The sequence below is a fragment of the Sceloporus undulatus genome, chromosome 3 (genome assembly GCF_019175285.1).
Source record: "Sceloporus undulatus isolate JIND9_A2432 ecotype Alabama chromosome 3, SceUnd_v1.1, whole genome shotgun sequence".
In the NCBI taxonomy this organism is placed as follows: domain Eukaryota; kingdom Metazoa; phylum Chordata; class Lepidosauria; order Squamata; family Phrynosomatidae; genus Sceloporus; species Sceloporus undulatus.
In genome coordinates, this window is record NC_056524.1 from 270,477,656 (window position 1) to 270,499,335 (window position 21,680).

Sequence of the window (21,680 nt, forward strand, 5' to 3'; positions counted from 1 at the left end):
AAGGTAGGCTGCGTTAGAGATCTGGCTTCTGCCTTTGTACCTGACTGCCGTTCAGGCCAACCCATGGTTCCTGTCCGTACGTGAACATCTCCCACAGCGTGACTCCAAACATCCAAGTGTCACTGGCGTGCGAGAAGGTGCGGGTCTTCAGACTTTCGGGAGCACACCTGCTCAGGGGCAACATGCAAGACAGTGGAAGGAAGAGAGAAGAGAAAAAGATGGTGTCACCACTGAGGAGTCAGAAACAAATTGCTATTCAGAAGACTGACAGGTGGGGAAAAGTACAGGTTGAGTCTCCCTTATCCGAAATGCTTGGGACCAGAAGTGTTTTGGATTTTGGATTTCTCTGGATTTTGGAATATTTGCATATACATCATGAGATCCTGTATTTTGATGGTGCAACTGAAGTTTAAACATATAATTCACATACGGTATGTTTTGTATATAATTTCATACACAATATTTTTAATAATGTTGTGCAAGAAACATAGTTTGTGTACACTGAACCATCAGTAAGCAAACGTGTTGCTATCTCAGCCACCCAGGTGGACAATTTTGGATTTTGGAATATTTTGGATTTTGGTATTCGGAATAAGACAAGACTCAGCTTGTCCAGACAATTGTCATGCCTAGTCAAGCTCTTCAGCTCTCCCGAGATTATACTATATCAGACAGGCTAAGAGAGTGAGACAGGGCCCAAGGTCACCAAATAGGCTGCAAGGCTCAATGGGCATTCGATCATGGATCTCCCAAGGCCCAGTCCAAGACTGTAACCACTATGCAATGCTGTCTGTCACCATATGGATCCCTGGCTTTGCCTGTTGCAAAAACAAGCTTCTAGAACCTCCACCCTATCAGGCATGCTGCCAAAATGGCTGTTAGGAATAGCTCAATGGTAGTCACTCCAAGCTGGAAGCCTCCAGAACCAGTGACAGTGACTAAGGGGAGTATATGCAACATACTTGTTCTACTGTACTAACGAAGGCCAAGCAAATTGTGAAGGGGCAGCCATGTTTGTTCCTATATGAAGCATACATGGGATTTACCACATCACACACACCTTCTCATGACCCTATGGCGAACCTATCAGAGGGTTTCCTGGGGCTGAGAGTGTGTGTCACACCCAAGGTCACCCAATGGGCTTCCATGGCTGAGCTGGGAATCGAACCCTAATCTCCAGAGTTGCAGTGCAACACTCAAACCGCTGCACCACATTGGCTCTATCTCCTATTTAGTTTACAGCTGAGCTCTTTAACGTGGTTTCTTCACCTGTTGGCTTTAGCCGGGCCTAATCTTTTCCTCCCTTCTTGGAGAATGTGTGCTCCCATTCATGATGCACAGCTGAGGTCTCCAGCGTTGTGCTCTATGCAACCCTTGCGCTGAACTGTAGTGCTGTCTAATTGTATGCTAACCATGCATGCAACTGGAATATGCATCCATAGCAACACGTGGGGCACATCTGCTCTGACATACACTGCATCTGCAGCAATGTTTTCAGAAATACACACTTTGCATTTACATGCACAATGGCTCTGCATGCACAATTCCACTTCCTCAACCTTGAGCTGATTATGGACATTCCGTATCAGGCAAAAATGCCCAACCACTTCCCTAAGAGAACTTACACACATAGGGACTTACACCACCGGGATTTCTGCCCCTCATATTTGTAGCATTTGTCTTGTGTTGTTTCCAGAACTTGGGTAGAGTCTACTTTTTTGGGCTGCAGTTCCCAGGCTAGCTGGGAGATTCTGGGAGTTGTAGTAAAACAAGGGAATGTTTTTGGGAAGTGCTCTGTGTATGTGTGTGCCTTCCAGTTGACTGTTGCTTTATGGTGACTCCATGAATTTCACAGGGTTTTCTTAGGCAAGGAATCCTCAAGAGGTGGTTTTACTGGTTTCTTCCTCTGAAACAGAGCCTGGGATTCCCTGGCAGTCTCCCATCCAAGTACTACCCAGGGCTGACCCTGCTTAATTTCCAAGATCAGATGAGATCTAGTGGCTTTAGGGTATTTAGGCCATGTGGGGAAGTGCTACTGATCCAAAATTTAAAAGGCTTGGCCAAACTGAAGCAACATATCAAGACACCAGATTCTGAAAGTTGTATGGGGGAAAATTCAACTTTTTTGCACTACAATTCCCATGTTGGCCAGAGGATTCTGGACATTGTATTCCAAAAAAGGAATGTTTTCTCAGCTCTGGTTGCTTTCTTCCTTAACTTCAGCGGGAAACACTTCTTGGAATTAACCCCAGAGGCTCAGGCCCAGCCACTCACCAAGCGAAAGGAACTTTGCGATGCTCTTGCATGACGTAATGGTCGTCGTTCTTGGGCAAGGCCCGCATGAGGCCAAAGTCACCAATCTTAACCAAATCGTTGGCGGCCAGGAGGATGTTGCGGGCGGCCAGATCACGGTGGATGAAGCGCTTGGACTCCAAGTATGCCATACCTTTGGCGATCTGGATGGCATATTGGCAGAGAATGGCAATGAGGAAGTGCCCCTGGTTTTTGCGAAGGCGGTCCAGGAGGGAGCCAAGCGGGGCCAGCTCCGTGACCTAGGAAAGTGGCAGAAGATGGGAGGGAAAAACAGTTCACAGTCACTCTTCTCCTCTTTGCTGGGGACAATGAAAGTTTTTATAGAAAAATATTATCTTGAAGTTGCCCATACAGGCTAAGAGTCATGGGTACAGGGATCAAAACGCATCTGGAGGTCCACTGGTTCTTGGTGGCAAAACAGGGGAGTTTTTCCTTTAAATGAGGCATTTCTACTTTGAAACAAGCTGCTCAGGAAGCAGGCACCTTGTTTGGATGTATATTAGAACTTCCAGGAGGCTTCAAAACAAGACTCACAATCACTGCACACATTATTTTAATGTGCAACCACCTGATGGAATGGCTACTTTTCTGACCTTGTGGTGGCAAAATTAATGGGGACACAGTACTCATTTTTGCAACCATTGTGTTGTTAAACATCAGTGCTGGAGTAGCAACAGGGAAAGGTTCAGCTAAGACAGACTTCCCCAACCTGGAAATAAATCTGAAGACCACAGTCTGAGAAAGACAGGGCTAGGAAACACAATGGCAACTAGGGCCCCATCTGCACGGGCCAAATGAAGCATCATCCTGCTATTCCTACAACAAGGACTCATGACGACACAAGGCCCAATCCCTGGTTTTGGTGCAATCAGTCTAAACAATATCCAGCCAGTTCAGCACTAAACCCACTGTGACGCATGGCAGCAACAGTGGCACCAGGTGGCACAGCAGGACAAGCGTGCAAACAGCCAGACAGCATTGCAACAGAGGAGCCAGGTAAGGGAAGGACAATTGGGCAGTTCCAGGGCCAGAATACTCTGGGATGTTCCTGGAGTATTCTGACCTCTGCAGACACCACCTGAGAAGAGAACCAGATGCTCTGGAGCAACAGACCAGATGGGAGGACGAATGTACGGCTATGTTTCACCCTTACATTCTGAGAGCCTGGAGAAGCTGCGTACCACAGAGACAACTGTCCCTTTCCCACTAAGGATGGAAAGAATATTTGCAAATATCTGAACAACAGATGTAGAAAGGGTTCTGGACATCTGAGCAGGGGTGTTGTGTTGTTTTTAAAGTGTATAGCTTTAAACACTTTTATTTTTTTAAACTGTATTTTATTCTTTTAAGGAGCAATCTGTTTTAATATTATAATAATTTAATTCTATTTTAATGTATCACCCCTGTATGTTTTTAATTGTACTGTAAGCCTCTTTGAGTCCCAATTTTGGGGGGAAAGTGGGATAAAAATAAACATCATGATGATGATGATGATGATGATGATGATGATGATGATGAAATCTCAGTGAGGAGAATCCTGCACAATGAGAATCTTAGCCATTTTGCAACTTATTCTGAGCAAGAAAGAGCAACAACAATCCAAAAAACCCAAAACAAACAAACAAACAAACAAACAAACCTACATGGGATTTTTACACAGAAAACATCATTCCATGTGCAGAGATCATAGAATCATAGTGTTAGAAGAGACCACAAGGGCCATGTTTCTGTATAGGAAAGAAATGCATTTTTGCAACAAACAAACAAACAAACATCTGTCGTGATTTGCACAGAAAAGGAATGTTCCTGTGAAGAAAAAAGCAATTTTCTGAGCAAAACAATCCCCAGGTGAACTTTTGCAGCTCTGAAGTGCAAATAGCTCCAGAGAACTGCATAGATTTGAGGGCGTTATTGCAGCTGGGAGAACAGGGATTATATTATTTATTTTTTCCAATGAATAATCCCTATTTCCCACAGTGGCTTGAGCCCAGGGCCAGGGGTGACATCCTCACCATCTTCATGGGATTGGAGAGGACCACGCCATACAGGCGGATGAGGTTGACATGATCCAAGGAGTGCATGGCATTGACCTCCCGGATGAAGTCATCCAGGGCTTCCGGCTGGCTCAGCATATCCGTCTTGAGACACTTCACTGCCACATTCAGCTGGGGAAGAAAATACACAAAGGTCAATGACTGTTAGACAGTCTGCACAGTATACTGGCTTGAGCACCGGACTAGGACTCTGAAGTTGTTGTTGTGTGCTTTCAAGTCATTTCCAACTTATGGTGACCCTAATGCAAACCATGGTACACGCGCTGGTAAACTCCCGTATAGATTTCTGCAATGCACTCTACATGGGGCTACCCTCGTGCTTAGTCCGGAAACTTCAACTAGTACAGAATACGCCAGCCAGAGTGGTCTCAGGCACATCCAGACGAGGCCATATAACACCAATCTTAAAATCACTTCACTGGCTGTCAATCAGTTTCTGGGCCCAGTACAAGGTGTTGGTTATCACCTTTAAAGCCCTAAATGGCTTGGGTCCAGCCTATCTCCGGGACCACCTCCTTCTGTATAATCCACCCCGCACATTCAGGTCCTCTGGGAGAAATCTGCTGCAACCTTTAAAAACTAGGCTGTCTACAACTGCCCAAAGGATCTTTTCAGCTACTGCTCCCAGATTATGGAACAGCCAGCTGGACAAGATCTGTCATATTACCACCTTAAACAGCTTTTAAAAAGCTGTTAAGATGGATCTCTTCCAGCAGGCCTTTCCTGAATAGATACCTGGCCACCAAAAGAAAACTTAACTTGTTGACCTCTGATTTGCCTACAGTCACTGTTCATTTGTTATTATTGTTATAGTTTTAAACATGTTTTAAATTATAAATGGTATTATTATTATAATTATTATTATTATTTAATTGTATTTTAAGGAGTGGGTGGGCTTGGTGTTATGTTATGTTATGGAATGTATATTTTAATGTTGTAAGCCACCCCAATTGCATTGCGCAGAGGGGAAGGAAAATAATAATAATAATAATAATAAGAAGAAGAAGAAGAAGAAGAAGCAGCAGCTATCATGGGTTTATCTTGGCAAGATTTGTAAAGAGAAGGTTTGCCATTGTCTTCCCCTGAGATTGAGAGCAAGGTCATCCAGTGGGTTTCAAGCTGGGAATCAAACCCTGATCTCCAGATCACAGTCCAACAGTCAAACTACTTCACCATGCTAGCTCTCCAACCCAATCTTATTCTACAATGGGGATAGGAGAGCACCCTTCAACACAACGGTATCAGGCTATAGGTTTTTGTGGGTTTTTTCGGGCTCTGTGGCCATGTTCTAGAAGATTTTCTTCCTGACGTTTCGCCAGCATCTGTGGCTGGCATCTTCAGAGAATGCTTGCCTGGAAAAAGTGGGTGTACACACACACACACACACACACACACACACACACACACACTGTGTGAGCCTGGGAATGCAGAATTGATTTGCATGTGTATTGTTCTGTGCTGATGGCAGGCCTCAGGCCTGGCAGCTCAGGAAAACTCAGAGAAGTGAAGACAAGCAGCCACTCAAAGGGAAGGTATTTTTACTATACATCAAAGGAGTCACAGACAGAATAGACAAAGTGGTGAGGAAGCACAACCTTTAAATGGTTTACAAACTGACAAAGAAAATCCAGCAAATGCTTGCTCAGCCAAGGACCAGAGAGACCCTCTCACAGCCGCAGGAGTTTACCGCATACCATGCAGCTGTGGACAAGTCTACATAGGGACCACCAAACACAGTGTGCAAACAAGAATCAAGGAACACAAGAGGCACTTCAGACTGGGCCAGCCAGAAAAACCAGCAGTAGCAGAACATGCCACTAACCATCCTGGGAATAAAATACTGTTTGAAAACACAAAAGTTCTGGACCATGCCAACCACTACCATGTCAGGATGCACAGGGAAGCCATTAAAATCCAAAAACACCTGGACAATTTCAGCCGGAAAGAAGAAACCCTTAAAGTGAACAAAATTTGGCTACCAGTCCTGAAGAATAGCAAAATAAGGACTCAGCAAATGCAAATGGGAAACCGTCCAGAGTCAGGGGCTTTCCCAGCAGATAATGATCCCCAATTAGCAGACATTAATCCTCTTTTGCATTAGCCTCCCAGCCTGAGGCCAGCCATCAGCAACAGAACAAGACACATGCAAATCACTCCTGCATTCCCAGGCTCACACAATATATATACACCCAATTTTTCCAGACATGCATTCTCTGAAGATGCCAGCCACAGATGCTGGCGAAACTTCAGGAAGAAAATCTTCTAGAACATGTCCACACAGCCCAAAAAACCCACAAAAAACTATGGATGCCAGCCATGAAAGCCTTTGACTTCACATTGGTATCAGGCTAGTTTAGGGGACCCAGGAACAGGTAGGGTGGGGCCCTAGGGTCCAGGTGTACCAGATTGGAGAGGTTGCCAATGCTGCCATCCCACAGCATCTGCTGCCTGAAGCAAGAGACATCCTCCATCTAACGGCTGGGATTGACCTTGTTTAGAAAAGGTGCAGGAGAGGAGCCTTACCAACTTGCCAGAAGGAGCACACCACTCTCCACGTCGAACCACCCCAAAGGAGCCATCTCCCAGCTTCTCAAAGAGCATCAGGTCCTTCTCGCTGATCAGGCAAGTCAAGGCCTGGTGCTGCCTCTCATCCAAGGGGGGTGGGGTGGACCTCTTGCACAGTGCATTCGGCGGCTGTGGGGTGAACTCTGAGTCGGGCCGCTTCCCACTGAAGACCTGTATGGGCAGAAAAGAACACAGAATCATACAGCTGGAAGGGACTCCAAGGGCCACAGAAACCCAGTCCACTGCTATGCTGGAACGCACAACTAAACCACCTTCGAAAGATGCCCATTCAATGTCTGTTCAAGGACCTCCAAAGAAGGATACTCCACCACCCTCCAGGGCAGTCCATTCCACTGTCAAACAGATTTTACCCATCAAGACGTTCTTCTTAATGTTTAGGTGGAATCTCTTTCCTTATAATTTGAACCCACATTCTAGTCTCTGGATCAGCAGAAAACAGGCTGGATCCATCTTTTATACAACAGCCCTTCAGATATTTAAAGACAGCTGTCATGGGACTCCAACTCCCAGAATCCCCAGAACAGCATGCCATATAACGTTCCTAATCTCTAATAAGGTCTGCATTCATTATCACAATCATACATGAACACCTTACACAAGCACATCTGCATGTGTGGTCTGAGCATTTTATGCTTCTTTATCTCTATAAAGCAACATTTCTCCCCTATTTTAAGATATTTCCCACTCTGCCTTGTTATTCCTTTAGGGTGTTTGATGCTTTAGTGTATATTTATATTCTTATTGCTGCTCTTTCTTATTTTAAACTGCACAGCAAAGCGCCCTGGGACACATTTTTCTACAATAAAAGTAATTATGAAATAAATAAAGCAAAACATAAATACTCGTACGTGCTCCTTTTAGCTGTTAAATGAAATTTTATATGAGTAGGGGGTGGCCTCTGGGAAGCATTCAATGACTCTTTTGCTCGGTTTGAATTTTACTAGAATTGTGGTTGTAATCTTTTAGATAAGCTGCCTTGAGCAGGCTAGGCCCTGTCATATTTTAAACAAACAAGTAAACAAATGAAGTCTGGGCCTGAACCCTGATGGTGTCTTATGCAAGCCTTGCTATATTCATATTAGTATGAAATATCAGTATGCAAAGGGATCTTGCAGCATCTTTGAGTAATTGTGCAAAAGAGGTTGTAGCATAAGCTTTCATAGATGTGGTCTACTTCCTCAGAAGCATGGAATGAACTGGTGCCCAGGAAGGACCTTTATAGACCACATGAATATTCGTGGAAATACAAAACATGGGGGTATAGTGTTGAGGTGACTTCAGTTTTAACTATGGCTGTTGAGGGACAAAGGAAGGAGGAAAGATGTTGCTTAAGGCCATGGTGGGTGGATGTCCGTAACGACTGGGAGCTGGAAAAGAGATGTGATAAACTGGCCAAGAGCATCCTTGTGAGGCTGAGATGTTAAGCAGCATTCTAATATGTATAGTGTGCCAGGAAGCCATTGTCTCTATTCAACCCACTGTTGATGGATTGGAGTTTGTTACTATATCCTAATTTATCTGCTTCTTTTTCCAATCTTCCTTTGCAGTTTCTTTGTTCAAAGAATTGCTGTCTTGAAGTCAGAGGCAGAATGTCCAGTAAGACTGAAGTGTTCTACAACCGGTTTTTGTGTATTCTCATTCCTAATGCCTGATTTATCTCCATTTATCCTCTGGCACAGAGCCTGGCCTGCTTGCCTACTTGTAGAGTACTGAAGGGCACTGCTGACAGAGGATGGCATATATCAAATTAGAAGATGAGCAACCGAAATTGCCTCTAATATTGTGATGGCACTGCCAGAGTAGATGTGTGAGCAGAGTTGGCATCTGGGTTTGTAGCAAGGTCTTGCACCCATCTCCCTACCTGTGTTGTGTGTCCTTCTGTAAGAGAATAACTATTTGAGATTGGGAGGCTGACTGTAAGCAAGTAAAAGCTTGACACCAAGAGCCTATCAGAGGGCAGTATTACTTTCCAAAACAGGTTTAAGTTCAATAGTGATAAGTGAAATTTCTCTCCAATGCAGAACATCTATATTCAATTCAAGGTTGTTGCACTGTTACTTGACTTCAAGTCAACTCTGATTTTTATGTCAATTCTGTTTTAGGATTTTCTTGGAAAAATTTGTTCAGAGGGAGCTGGCCTCCCTCTGAGGCTAAGAGATATTTCAAGAAGGCTATCGTGGCATCTCTCCATCTTCTTTTCTTCAGACTAAACATCCCCAGCTCTCCAAGGACACACAGTGGGTTTCCATGGCTGAGCAAGGATTTGAACTCTGGCTTCCCATGCTGCTGCTGCACTGCAGAATTAATTCAGTCTCACAATGCCAAAAACTGCCATGGTTCCATGCTATGGAATCCTGAGGTTTATAGTTTCTTGTGGCACCAGAGCTTTCTGACAGAGAAGGTTAAATATCTCACAAAATTACAGATCCCAGAATTCCACAGCATGGAGACATAGCAGTTAAGGTGGTGTCAAACTACTTTCTTTCTGCAGTGTAGATATCAGAATCCTAACCCAAGGCTCAAATCATTGCATCATATTGGCTTTTGTAGTTATGGAAGTGGAATTGACCATCCACCACCACTGTGGATGAAGAAATGCATCTGCATGCAGTTGCACATTTAATTGCATTCAGTTGCACAATACTGCCATGGAGCGCAAAGCCTGTGTATCACAATCCATGTGCAACTCAGAGATTACACTATGCATTCCCTGTGTGGGATCTAAGCCTGAATTCATCATGCTGAGTGCACCTGCCTTCATACACACCCTCCACCTCTCCTTCTCCAGGGTAACCGGGTGTCCTCCTTTTCCAGGACATGCCCTACATTTCAGCCTTCTGTCCGGGAGGTATTCCAGAATGTCCTCCATTTTGAGCATGACTATGGAGTTTATCACACTGGGGCTAATTTCGGCATTAAAGAGAGATTAAAGCACATTTAAAGCATCCTGCAAATAAAGCAAAAATGGTGTGTAGTTGTGTGAATGATTATCACATACAATTGCGCAAATAGTGATATTGGAAATGCATTGTTGTTGAAATTCTGAAAGTAAAAAGACACGTGTTAATGCTTCTTTGTGGTCACTTTAATGGTGGGTTTTGTGTGATGTCGTGTGAAATTGTTTTGCATAATTACACAATTTTTCCAGAATATTCACGGATAAACTCCTGATCTCCTTCGTGTGATAAACTCCTATGAAGAAAGAACATACATTTATATGAGTGTTTTAAGCTTTTATGTTGTAATGTTCTACATTTTTCTTGAATGTCTTACATTTGCAGTGCCTTGTCCTCCTTTGCGGTTCGGACATCTTGTCACCTGTCCTTCTCTCTGATGTCATGGAGCATTGCTAAACCTTCCAACAGTTCATCCTAAAACCACCATTGGGTTCATGGAGGGGATCTGAACAAGCAACGGCATCTGAACCAGAAAGAAGGCCACAGGCCAGAAGATGTAGCCTATGGTCGGTTAACTTCTATTAAGCACTCTCCATTCATTCATTCATTCATTCATTCATTCATTCATTCAATGAGAATGAGAATGACCATTCAAAAGAAATGGATTCAGTGTAGGTTGCAAGGAAAATGTCCTCCAGTGGGGGGGATGGATAGGACACAAAGTTGGCAGAAAATTAGACCACATCAGGGGCCATAAAAATGAGAACCCCAAGGGTTGAGGTGTCCCAAACAAACTCATGCTGTTCTTTACAGAAGTAAAACAAGCCACGTGCTCAGAGCTGCTCTTGTCCCTATGTAACTACTACAAGAGTAGTGGTGGTAGCGTGAGAAACAACAGGATGGGCTCTAGAATCGTCTCTCCAGCTCTGTTTCCTTTAACCTGCTGCCCTCCATATGTGTTGGGCTACTATCCGAGGATGATGGGAGCTACACATGGGGGAGAAAGGCCGGATGAGAAGGACTCAATTTTTTATACTCCTCAAGGTTCGTTGTTGTGTGCCTTCATGTTGCTTCCAACCTACGGTTATCCTATCATGGGATTTTCTTGCCAAGACTTGTTCAGAGGAGAATTACCATTGCCTTGCCCCAAGGCTGTGAGAGTGTGACTTGCCCAAGCTCACCCAGTGGGTTTCATAGCCAAGCTGGGAACTGAACCCTGGTCTCCAGAACTGTAGTCCAATGCTCTAACAACTACACCCGCTAGTCGAAAATACTCCAAATTGCTTTCCATGGGAGATTGCGTTCCTTAGTTTGACCTGTTCATCCCCAGTCAATTCTCATTAATTCTTGTTGCCATGAAACCATGGGGGGAAAATCCTCTCCACACCGGGCACTATATCCACCAAGAAACAGGATTCCTCCTACAACACGATCTGCTGCAGATGAAGAATTCGGCCCCATGCCAGCGAAGAACACTAATTTAATACTATCCTAATAATTGCTGGGAATTGAATTCAGATGACTTCAAAGACATCACAACCAATTGCATCTATTTATCATCAACGGTGTTTACCTTTTGATTTAATATGCAAGCTGTTTTTCTCTGTGTGTGTATGTGCGTGTGTATTAACACTCTATATTTTTACTAAAATTGATTCTGTTTTAGTCTGTATTTCGGGTTTATGTGTCTAGCTTTTTTTTTTGCATTGTACGATTTACGATGGTATTTTAGTACTGCATTCTAGTACTGTATTTTAGTATTTTATATTGAAGCATTTATAAATGTTTCATTCTGTTGTAAAGTGTCATGTACATCAATGGCGTTCTATAAATAGATGAGGAGGAGGAGGAGGAGGTATGCTTATGAGTTGGTGAGAGGAGAGGAGGCAAGCATCAATCCATTTATGGGGGGAAAGTAGGATTGGATTTTAAGCACAATCCTCCTGAGTCCAAGGTCCTATGCAAACAGGTATTAAAAATGTGCTTAAAATCCAATTATCGTCTCCTTTATCCAAAATGCTTGGGACCAGAAGTGTTTTGGATTTCAGATTTTGCTGGATTTTGGAATGTTGGCATATACATAATGAGATATCTTGGAGATAGGAACCAAGTCTGAACATGAAATTCATTTATGCTCCGTATATACTTTATACACACAGCCTGAAAGTAATTTTATACATAATATTTTTAATCATTGTGTGCACGGAACTAAGTTTGTGTGTGTTGAACCATCAGAAAGCAAAGGTGTCACTGTCTCAGCCACTCATGTGGACACTTTTGGATTTTGGAGTATTTCAATTTTAGAAGGGATACTCAACCTGTAGTAGATCCTGATCTACTTAGTGCTGAGCCCTACTTTAAAATGGTGTTAGACCCATGGAAGAAAACAGGTATTTCAAAATTATGAGCCAGAAGGATTAAATATGAATTTTAAGTCCAAGTGCAAAGGCAATACATTTCTGAATCAAAGTTTGGGAAAGTTACTTTTTTTTTTTTTACAAAACCTCCCAGAATCCCCCAGCCAGAACAAAATACATATGTAACAATGAATTAGCACTCTTCACTAGATTGACAGGGAATAATCAATTCTCCTGGGAGGAATAAGTTTCTGTCACAAGTTTGTTGGGGAGGAAAAGCTTGTAACAGATTGGAGCAAGTAAGGAGAAAACAAGTGGCAATGAGTCTTCCCGGCCCAGTCCCGCTCTTGGAGGGAGAGAAGAATTAGGAGTATCTGCTGGACTAAATCCCCTTCCACACTGTCATTCCCTTCTCCTTTCGTGTTGTGTCTTTTTAGACTGCAAGTCTGAGAACAGGAAATTGTCAAATTAGCAATCTGTAAATTATTCTGACAGCCTTTGTGGCTGAGGAAAGGGGTATAAATACTCTAATAATAATAATAATAATAATAATAATAATAATAATAATAATAGAGAGGCAGAATCTGCTATTGTTCAGAAAAGACTTAACAAGGATTGCAAGCTAGAATCTGTTTGTCCCAGGCTTGGCAGCATCACGTTTTTGGCCGACATGTTCCAGAATCCCCAAAGTTTGACAACTTTTGTGTACTCCAAAAAGACTGTCCAAGACTTGCTCCTAGAAAGGGATTACCAGAAGGGGAAGCCAGCAGGATTGTTGTTTTTGTTGTCGTGTGCCTGCAAGTTGTGGTGACCCTAAGGCAAGCCATTCATGGGGTTTTCTTTTTGTCATTGCTTTCCCCTGAGGCTGAGAGAGTGTGACTTGCTAAAGGTCATCCAGCGGGTTTCATGGCCCAGCTAGGAGTCAAACCCTGATCTCGAGAGTTCTAGTCCAATGCTCAAACCACTATGCCACACTGCAGGTTAGCAAAACAAACAAATAAATAAATAAACAATCCACTCCCTTCCCTCTTGCTAATAAGGTTTCAGCAACAGAACAGGAAAGCCTTTAATTGCTTTTTTACTGGGAAGTGGAGGGCAGCTAATGCTGAGAGCACAATCAATTAGCCAAAACGTCTCATCCATTGCGTTTGACACATTTATTCCAGGCCACTGATTAAACCTTGGAGGTTTGCAAGGTCCCTTGTTAGATTGTCTGCCTGCTGGAAGCTGCATTTGGCAGGAGATTCATGCAGCCATGTGCAGAGAGGTCAGCAAAAGCAGCTGTGGGTGGATGGCTTAAGAAGCACAGAATCATAGAACCATAGAGTTGGAAGAGACCCAAGGGCCATCCAGTCTAACCTCCTTCTGCCATGCAGGAACTCACAATTATTGCACCCCTAAGAGATGGCCGTCCAGCCTCTGTTTAAAAGCCTCCAAAAAAGGAGAATCCACCACACTCCAGGGCAATGTCTTCCACTGTCAAACAGCTCTTGCCAGCAGGAAGTTCTTCCTAATATTGGAGTTTATCATACAGGATGAATCCCGGGCAGAAACTAAATTTAAACTGAAAACAACCTGCATTTGCAGGTTGTTTTTCAGACGATGTTCAGGGTTTACCCGAACAGAAACACACACACACACACACACACACACACACACCACATTTGTGTGATGTTTTTCAGACAACGTTTGCGTGAAAGAGAAATAACAAGAAAATAATCTGAACGCAAAGTCGTCAAAACCAGCTCCTTTTACTTTCGCTGAATTCCAAAAGTACAAAGGAGCTTTCCATTCAGATTATTTTCACACTATTTCTCTTTCATGCCAATGCATCTGACAAACAATGCCCAGGTTTTAAAATCCCGTTTCTGCATGGGATTTTACCAATTCATCCTCCGTGTGATAAACTCCATTGAAATGGGATCTTTTTTTCTGTAATTTATCAGTTGATAAATTTTGGACCCTTGATGGGCCTTACATCTGATCACATCTACATTTGAGGAAGTAGACTGAAGTCTAGGGAGTTTATCACACTGGGGCTGTTTTCGACATTAAAGCAATATTAAAGTGCATGTAAAGCACCCCACAAATGAAGTGGAAATAGCAAGTCATTGTGAAAATGATTATCACACGTAATTGCGCAAATAAAGTGATATTGGAAATGCATTGGCATTGAAATCCCAAAAGTAAAAAGATGTGCATAATGTGAACACTTTAACGGCAGGTTTTGTGAGACGTCATGTGAAATCATTATGCGTAATTCATAGAATCATAGACTCATAGAGTTGGAAGAGACCACAAGGACCATCCAGTCCAACCCCATTCTGCCATGCAGGAAATCCCATCAAAGCATCCCCGACAGATGGCCATCCAGCCTCTGCTTAAAGACCTCCAAGGAAGGAGAATCCACTACACTCAGAGGGAGTTTGTTCCACTGTCGAACAGCCCTTACTGTCAGGAAGTTCTTCCTAATGTTCAGGTGGAATCTCTTTTCCTGTAGCTTGTATCCATTGTTCCGGGTCCTTTTCTCTGGAGCAGCAGAAAACAAGCTTGCTCCCTCCTCAATATGATATCCTCAATTATGTGATTTTCCCAGGATATTCAAGGGATAAACTCCCGATCGCCTTTGTGTGATAAACTCCTAGGAAACCTAGGGGCTGTACAGACAGATGGCTGGACACCACCCTTTTTTGCCCCGGATTACAGCCATGGAAACCACATGCCATGGCCTGTGCATGGAGCAAAAAGAAGCCCAGGAAAGGAGCTTTCCGTTCACTGGAAGGGGTGCCATAGGCGCACTGGTGTGCCACGATGATGCCCCTTCCGCGCTGTGCCATTTAGGCTCTGTGCACAACATACATCATCATGGCGCACACTGTATAAACAGACGTGCGCCTAGATGGCGCCCGAACAGCATGGTGAGGGCTCAGAGCATGTGGACGCTCAGCCCTCACCGCACGTACAGGCTGGCACAAAGTGCCAGTCTGTACAGCCCCCTAATATCAAAGGTGCTAAAAGATCTCTCTGCATATTGATCCTACAGACTAACATGGCTGTATCTTTGAAATCTAATCGCATAAGAAGGATTATTATGTTTTGCTCACCACAATGTGGAGGAATCCTAGAGTTGGAACCCTATATCAAGTTCAGCCCCTTGGAGAGATTCTTTAAAATTCAGGGTCAAGCCCAGAGCAAAGTCACCATTGTTCTGGCAAGATAGCTGGTCACCTCTCATGTTGATTTGCTTGATCTCTTATTGACTGAAGCCTTCATTCCTTATATCCCATCAGCCCCAGAAGTTAGGCTGTGCATCCTCGCCTCCACAACTACAGTGGTACCTCGGGATACGAATTACCCAGGTTACGAAATTTTCGGGATACGAAAAAATCTAATAGAAAATAATTGTTCCGGGTTACGAATGTTTTTTCGGGTTACGAAAAAACTTCGGCGCTATTTTAAACGGAACCGCGGCTTTTCCCCATTAGCGCCTATGGCATTTCGGCTTACGAAGGCTTTTCGGGTTACGAAAGCGGCCGCGGAACGAATTAATTTCGTAACCCGAGGCCCCACTGTACTCCATGGTGTCTCTTTGGTAGGTTTCTTTCTACATTGTCTGAGTACATCTACACTGCCGAAATAATACAGTTTGACACCACTTTAGGTGCTGTTGCACCATCCTATGGAATCTTGGGATTTGTGATTTTCCAAGATCTTTAGCCTTCTCTGCCAGAGAGTGATGGTGTCTCATAAATCTACAAACCCCACGATTCTGTAGGATGGAGCCATGACAGTTCAAGTGGTATAAAACTGCCTTATTTCTACAGTGTAGATGCACCCCTGTCTGAGATCCAGCATGGCATAGTAGTTTGACTAGAACAATGGTGACTTTGCTCTGGACTAGGACTCTGGAGACCAAGGTTCAAAACACCTGAGCTTTCACAACTTGACATCTTCACTGAAGGGTGCATCTATACTGTAGAAATAACACATTTTTACACCACTTATTTATTTTATTTATTTATTTTAGAGTATTTGCACCCTGCTCTTCAGGCCCAACGGCTCTTACTTTAAGTGTCGTAACCCCATCCTATGGAATCTTGGGATTTGTAGTTTTACAACGTCTTTAGCCTTCTCTGCCGAAGAGTGTGGGTGCCTCGTCAAAGTACAAATCCCAGGTTTCTGAAGGATGGAGCTATGGCAGCTAAAGTGTGTCAAATTGCATTATTTCTACTCTGTAAAAGTGGTTCCTAGGGGGAGCAAAGAAAAGAAGGCAACAGTTTGAATGACAAACCACCGACTGGGTTTGGCCTTCTCATTTTTATCCATCACCACTATTCTGATTTGTAGCAATCGATCAATGCTGTATTTCATATTTATCAGTTATTTTTCTGAAAGTAAAAAGGAATGGAGTGGGAAACCATTAATGTAATGCCTCTTTGTCTTATTGAATCCAAGGAAACAAATGCAGGAGAATTCCTCTTTTAAACAATTTTGGCATGTTTCTAGTCCTCATGAAGGCATCTCTTACTTTGCTCATCCAGGATTTCCTCTTGCACACTGCCTTCCTCCTTTTGACTGCTTCCCAGAGTCGCCTCTGACCTGTTAAAGCAAAACGCAGTGGTGTCTCAGCTCACTCCATAAATATACCCTCCCATCCTCATTATACACACTGGCTGCATCTGCACTGCAGAAATAATCCAGTTATACACCACTATCACTGCTATGGCTCGAAGCTATGGAGTACCGGGAATTGTAGTTTGTTGTGGCAGCAGAGCTCTCTGCCAGAGAAAGTTAAATGTCCCAGAGAACTCCAATTCCCTGAATACCATAATACTGAGCCATGGCAGTTAAAGTGGTGTTAAATTGGATTGTTTTTGCAGAGCGGATGCTGCCACTGGCTCACAACCCAATGCCTCCTTATGGGGGATAATTCACAGAATGTCACAGAATCATGTTGTTGCAACATCTCCAACTTACTCCCATACATCCAGTTCTAAAGCATGGTGGGACCCAGTGGCCTTGCTGGCTGGGGATGATGGGAGTTATAGAGGAGGTTGCCTTAAGATATCTCTTCTTATTGTTGTATGCCTTCCAGTCATTTCCAACTTATGATGACCCTAAGGTTTTAGATTGTAAGCCTGAGGGCAGGGAACTGTCTGATTAAAAATATTAATTTTAAGCCGCCCTGAGAGCCATTTGGGCTGAAGGGCGGGATATAAATACCTAAATAAATAAATAAATAAATAAACAAGGTGAACCTATTGTGGTGTCTTCTTGGCAAGTTTCTTCTAAGGGGGTTTGTCACTGCCATCCTCTAAGGCTGAGAAAGTGTGACTTGCCTAAGGTCACCCAGTAGATTTTTATAGCTCCCTAAGGCTCCAGGCAGGTTACATAGATAAAAACAAATAAAACAATTTAAACACACTTTAGTTAAAACATATAAACATAGGACACATAAAATATATGTTTGAATAGTGTTTAAATGATTTTATGTGTTGTACCCCATCTTAAGCCTTGGGGAGAGATGGGAAAATAATAATAATAATAATAATAATAATAATAATAATTCATGTTTTCAGCCACTGCATTACTCATCATTTCTTTTTTGCAAACAACAAAGTTCCAATGGAAGATTAATGGTATTTCAAACCTGGTAAGATTTATAGATGTAACATGGGATGAGTATTTATACCTTTATGATGGGAATGCCATACTTCAGCGGTGAAATATTGGCAGGAAATCCTATGGTGCTACTACTAAGCCAGAAAATGTAGGCAATCCTAGATCTTAACGGCAGATTGTTAAACTCTCTGAACAAAGTTACCAATTCCATCAAAATGGAAACCTTGTAATTCTATATGTTCCTGCAGGGGAAAAAAGGGGGTGACATCCAAAATTTCCTCCTCCGTGGATCAGATGACTGAAAGCTCCTATCTTCCCCTATGCGCCTGCCGATGTTTTGATATCTTCTGTGTCAGCCCTTCTAACTATCCCATTATTCTCATAGGTACATCTGATGGGAACATGGGAGACAGGTCCTTCTTGGTGGCTGCTCCCAGGCTCTGCAAATCCCTTCCCAGAGAGGTTAGCCTGGCATCATCCCTGCTGTCCTTCTATAGTAGGTACGTTTTTGCTCCAGCAGGCCGCCAAAGGCTAATTCCTTGTGATTGGGCGGGCTATAAATAAATCTATTATTATTATTATTATTATTATTATTATTATTATTATTATTATTATTATTATTAATTGATCAGGGAGGAAGAGCTTTGAATAAAGTGCTGTATTCTCCACATTGTCTAAGCTGCTGTATTGTCTATATTGTTGTTATGTTGTTTTACAGTCAGCCTTACATATCCATGGATTTTTTTATCCACAGGCCCATGCACCCACGGCTTGAAAGTACTTACAAAATATATAAATTGTGAAAAGCAACCCTTGATTTTGCCATTTTATATAAGGGGCACCACTGTATTATGTGCTCTATTTAAAGAGACTTAAACATCCACATATTTTGATATTCACGGGCTGTTCTGGAACCAAACCCCAGAGGATATAAGGGCCCAATGTCTTGCCTGTAATGCCGTATTGTTTATATTACTGTATTGTACAGTCAGATTCTTTATCCACAGATTCTTTAACCATGGATTCAACCATCCACACCTTGAAAATGATCAAAAGCTACTTCCCAGAGGGCTATTTCTGCAACCGCTCCCAGTGTTTGGAATGGCTTGCCAGATGAGATCTGCCAAATCACCAATCTAGATAGCTTCAAGAAAGCTGTTAAGACGGATCTCTTCCGGCAGGCCTTCCCAGAATAAATTACTCGGCCATGTACCTCACATATATCTGAGGACTCTGCCCACCATTATTGTTTTAATTATTCATGTAATTTTAACCTTAAAATGTTCAATTCTTTTTTAAGTGGAGGGGGGATATTTTGTATATATGCTGTATTCTTTTAACATTGTAAGCCATTTTGATTGTTTTCACAAAAGGTGGGGTAGAAATAAAAGTTTTATTATTCTTATTCTTCTTATTTAAATCTCAAAAAGAAAACCTTGATTTTTGCCATTTTATATAACGGAGAACATTTTATTATGCCACTGTATTTAGTGAGATTTGAGCATGCACAGATTTTGGTATCCATAGAGGTGCCAAAAGCAACCTGCAGTGGATACCAGAGGCCCACTGTTTTGTTGTTTTTTTCATTTTAATGGGTATACTTTTAATTGCTTTTCGTTTAATTAATACTTTAATTATACAGTCAGTCTTCCGTATCCACAGATTCTGCATCCACAGATTGAAAATATTCAAAGGAAAACAAATTCCGAAACCTTAATTTTTGCCATTTTATATAAGGGACACCATTTTACTACGCTGTTGTATTTAATGGCACTTGGGCATCCACAGATTTTGGTATCAACAAGGGTTTCCTGGAATCAAACACCAGCAGATACCAAAGGTCCTCCATATTTTAACTTTTGTGCGGTGCATACTTTTAGCTGCATCTGTTCTAACTTCTGTAAGCCTCCTTAGGTCCTGGACTGGGATAAGGGTGTGATGATGATGGTGGTGATAACAATACCAGTGTCATCCATCACTTTGGCTCCCTTTCCGTCTCTGGCCCAGCACTGTTCCTAGCAGGAGGATGTCGCAAAGGGGAAACTCACTCACCAGGCCTCCCCATGCCAATCTTCTCCAAATCCTCATTCTTGACATATTCAAAGTGCGAGAGGCGGGTGACGTTGAGGTCATCACGGATCCTCAGAAAATACTGCTGCAGCTGGACCTCCGTTAACAGCTCCAGAAGCCAGTCGGTGCCTTCATCCACCTGCATGCCACAGCTCAGCTTCTGCAAAGAATCAGAGACAAAGGACGGTCAGGCAGTTTGCTGGGCATTTTGGGGAGGTGTTTTGGAAATCGAGTTGATGCAAAGGAAGTTACCAACTTCCTCCAAGCTTTCTGTTCCTTGAGCGCATAAGCGCACCACCACTGCCACTGTTCCTGATCAGAATGGCAATTAGATTTCTATAAATTGCTGTGCCAGCAATGCCAGTTTCCATGCCCACACTAAGATCTAAGAGGATGGAATAGGAAGCTAGGAATACTCTGCCAAATCACACACACACAACACAACCTTTTGCTAAAACAATGACTGCAAAGAGGAGGGGGGACTGAAGACTGTAAAAGTAGGGTTGCCATAAGTCAGGACCTCCAAACTGGGGAAAATGTAGGACAAATTTTTAAAGTTTAGGACAGGTTTTTTTACATGGAGGACACGCAAGAAATTTGATGGTTTTTTTTAAAATGTTAATATAAATGCATGTTTCTTAGGCATGATCAAATGGAGGACATTTTGCCATTACTCCTAGACAGATGGCAGAAATGTACTTCCCTTTCTGGCCAAGCCACCCCCCTCCATTCCAAAACACACACGAAGCACATTTGGGCATTTCAATGGGTCCTCATAAGTTGGAAAGGAGCTGAAGGTACACAACAACAGAGGAGGAAGAAGGGGGAGGAGAAAAATGAATGAGAATGAGAAAGAACAAAAGGAGGAGAAAGAAGAAAAGTAAGAAAAAGATAAAAATAGGAGGAGGGGAAGAAAAAGAAGAGGGGAAGAGGAAGAGGGAAAGGGGAAGAAGAAGAGGAGGAGGAGGAGGAAGAGGATGAAGGAGGAGGAAGAGGGGAAGAAGAAGAGGGGAGGAGGAGGGAGAAGAAGAAGAGGAGGAGGAGGAGGAAGAAGAGGGGAAGAAGAAGAGGAGGAGGAGGAAGAGGAGGGAAGAAGGAGGAAAAGAACAACTGCCATCTGCCGGCCTGAGAGGGAGTTCGCCAGGCAAGTCCAGCTCCATCAGGACTAGAAGGAAGAGCCCTCCCTCCAATCCATCTGCCTTGGTCCAGACCCTAGAGCAGGGGTAGGCAACCTGTGGCCCGCGGGTGCGGCCCGGCAAGGCCTTGGGACCAGCCCCAGCCTGGTCCTGCCGCCGATTGCCGCTGGGGCCTTTGGAGTCTCGCACAAGGGGCACGGTGGGGCAATTGTCTATAGAAGCCTCAGAAACATGGATTTATCTTAACATTTTTTAATAAATCAGCAATTTTTTTTGCATGACCTCCATTTTTTATTTAAAAAGTGCTCTCCATTTGAAAATTTTGCCCTACATTTGTCCCAGTTAATTTATTTATTTAATTTTTTACAATTTATTTAATTATTTATTTTTTGGCTTCGGCCCCCCAGTTGTCTGAGGGACAGCAACCCGGCCCCCAGCTCAAAAGGGTTGCCTACCCCTGGATTAAACTCTTGCCTTTCACCACGTGTGTGTGTGTGTGTGTGTGTGCATATTAAAATACAGTACTGTACTTACATTGACCCATGGTCAATTTTTTAACACAAATTTCTAGTCTTATACTGTACATGAGTATATACTGTACAGTAATCTCTTATATATTTAAATGAATAAGATTGGTTCCAATTA

At 43.0% G+C, this 21,680-nt stretch overlaps 2 protein-coding genes across 2 annotated transcripts in view; one reads left to right on the top strand and one right to left on the bottom strand.

Annotated features, from left to right (window-relative positions):
* ARMC9 (armadillo repeat containing 9) overlaps positions 1-21,680 on the top strand; it is a 1,183,007-nt gene that overhangs the window by 295,137 nt on the left and 866,190 nt on the right. The gene's annotated exons all lie outside the window — the stretch shown is intronic.
* Positions 1-21,680, bottom strand: part of TNK2 (tyrosine kinase non receptor 2) — a 135,379-nt gene that overhangs the window by 50,926 nt on the left and 62,773 nt on the right. The window contains exons 2-7 of the mRNA XM_042457397.1: positions 19,882-20,059; positions 16,736-16,806; positions 6,891-7,103; positions 4,326-4,478; positions 2,275-2,552; positions 41-167 (exon numbers count right to left, since the gene is read on the bottom strand). Coding sequence (XP_042313331.1) covers positions 41-167; positions 2,275-2,552; positions 4,326-4,478; positions 6,891-7,103; positions 16,736-16,806; positions 19,882-20,059 — 1,020 coding nt within the window. The remainder of the gene's footprint in view (positions 1-40; positions 168-2,274; positions 2,553-4,325; positions 4,479-6,890; positions 7,104-16,735; positions 16,807-19,881; positions 20,060-21,680) is intronic.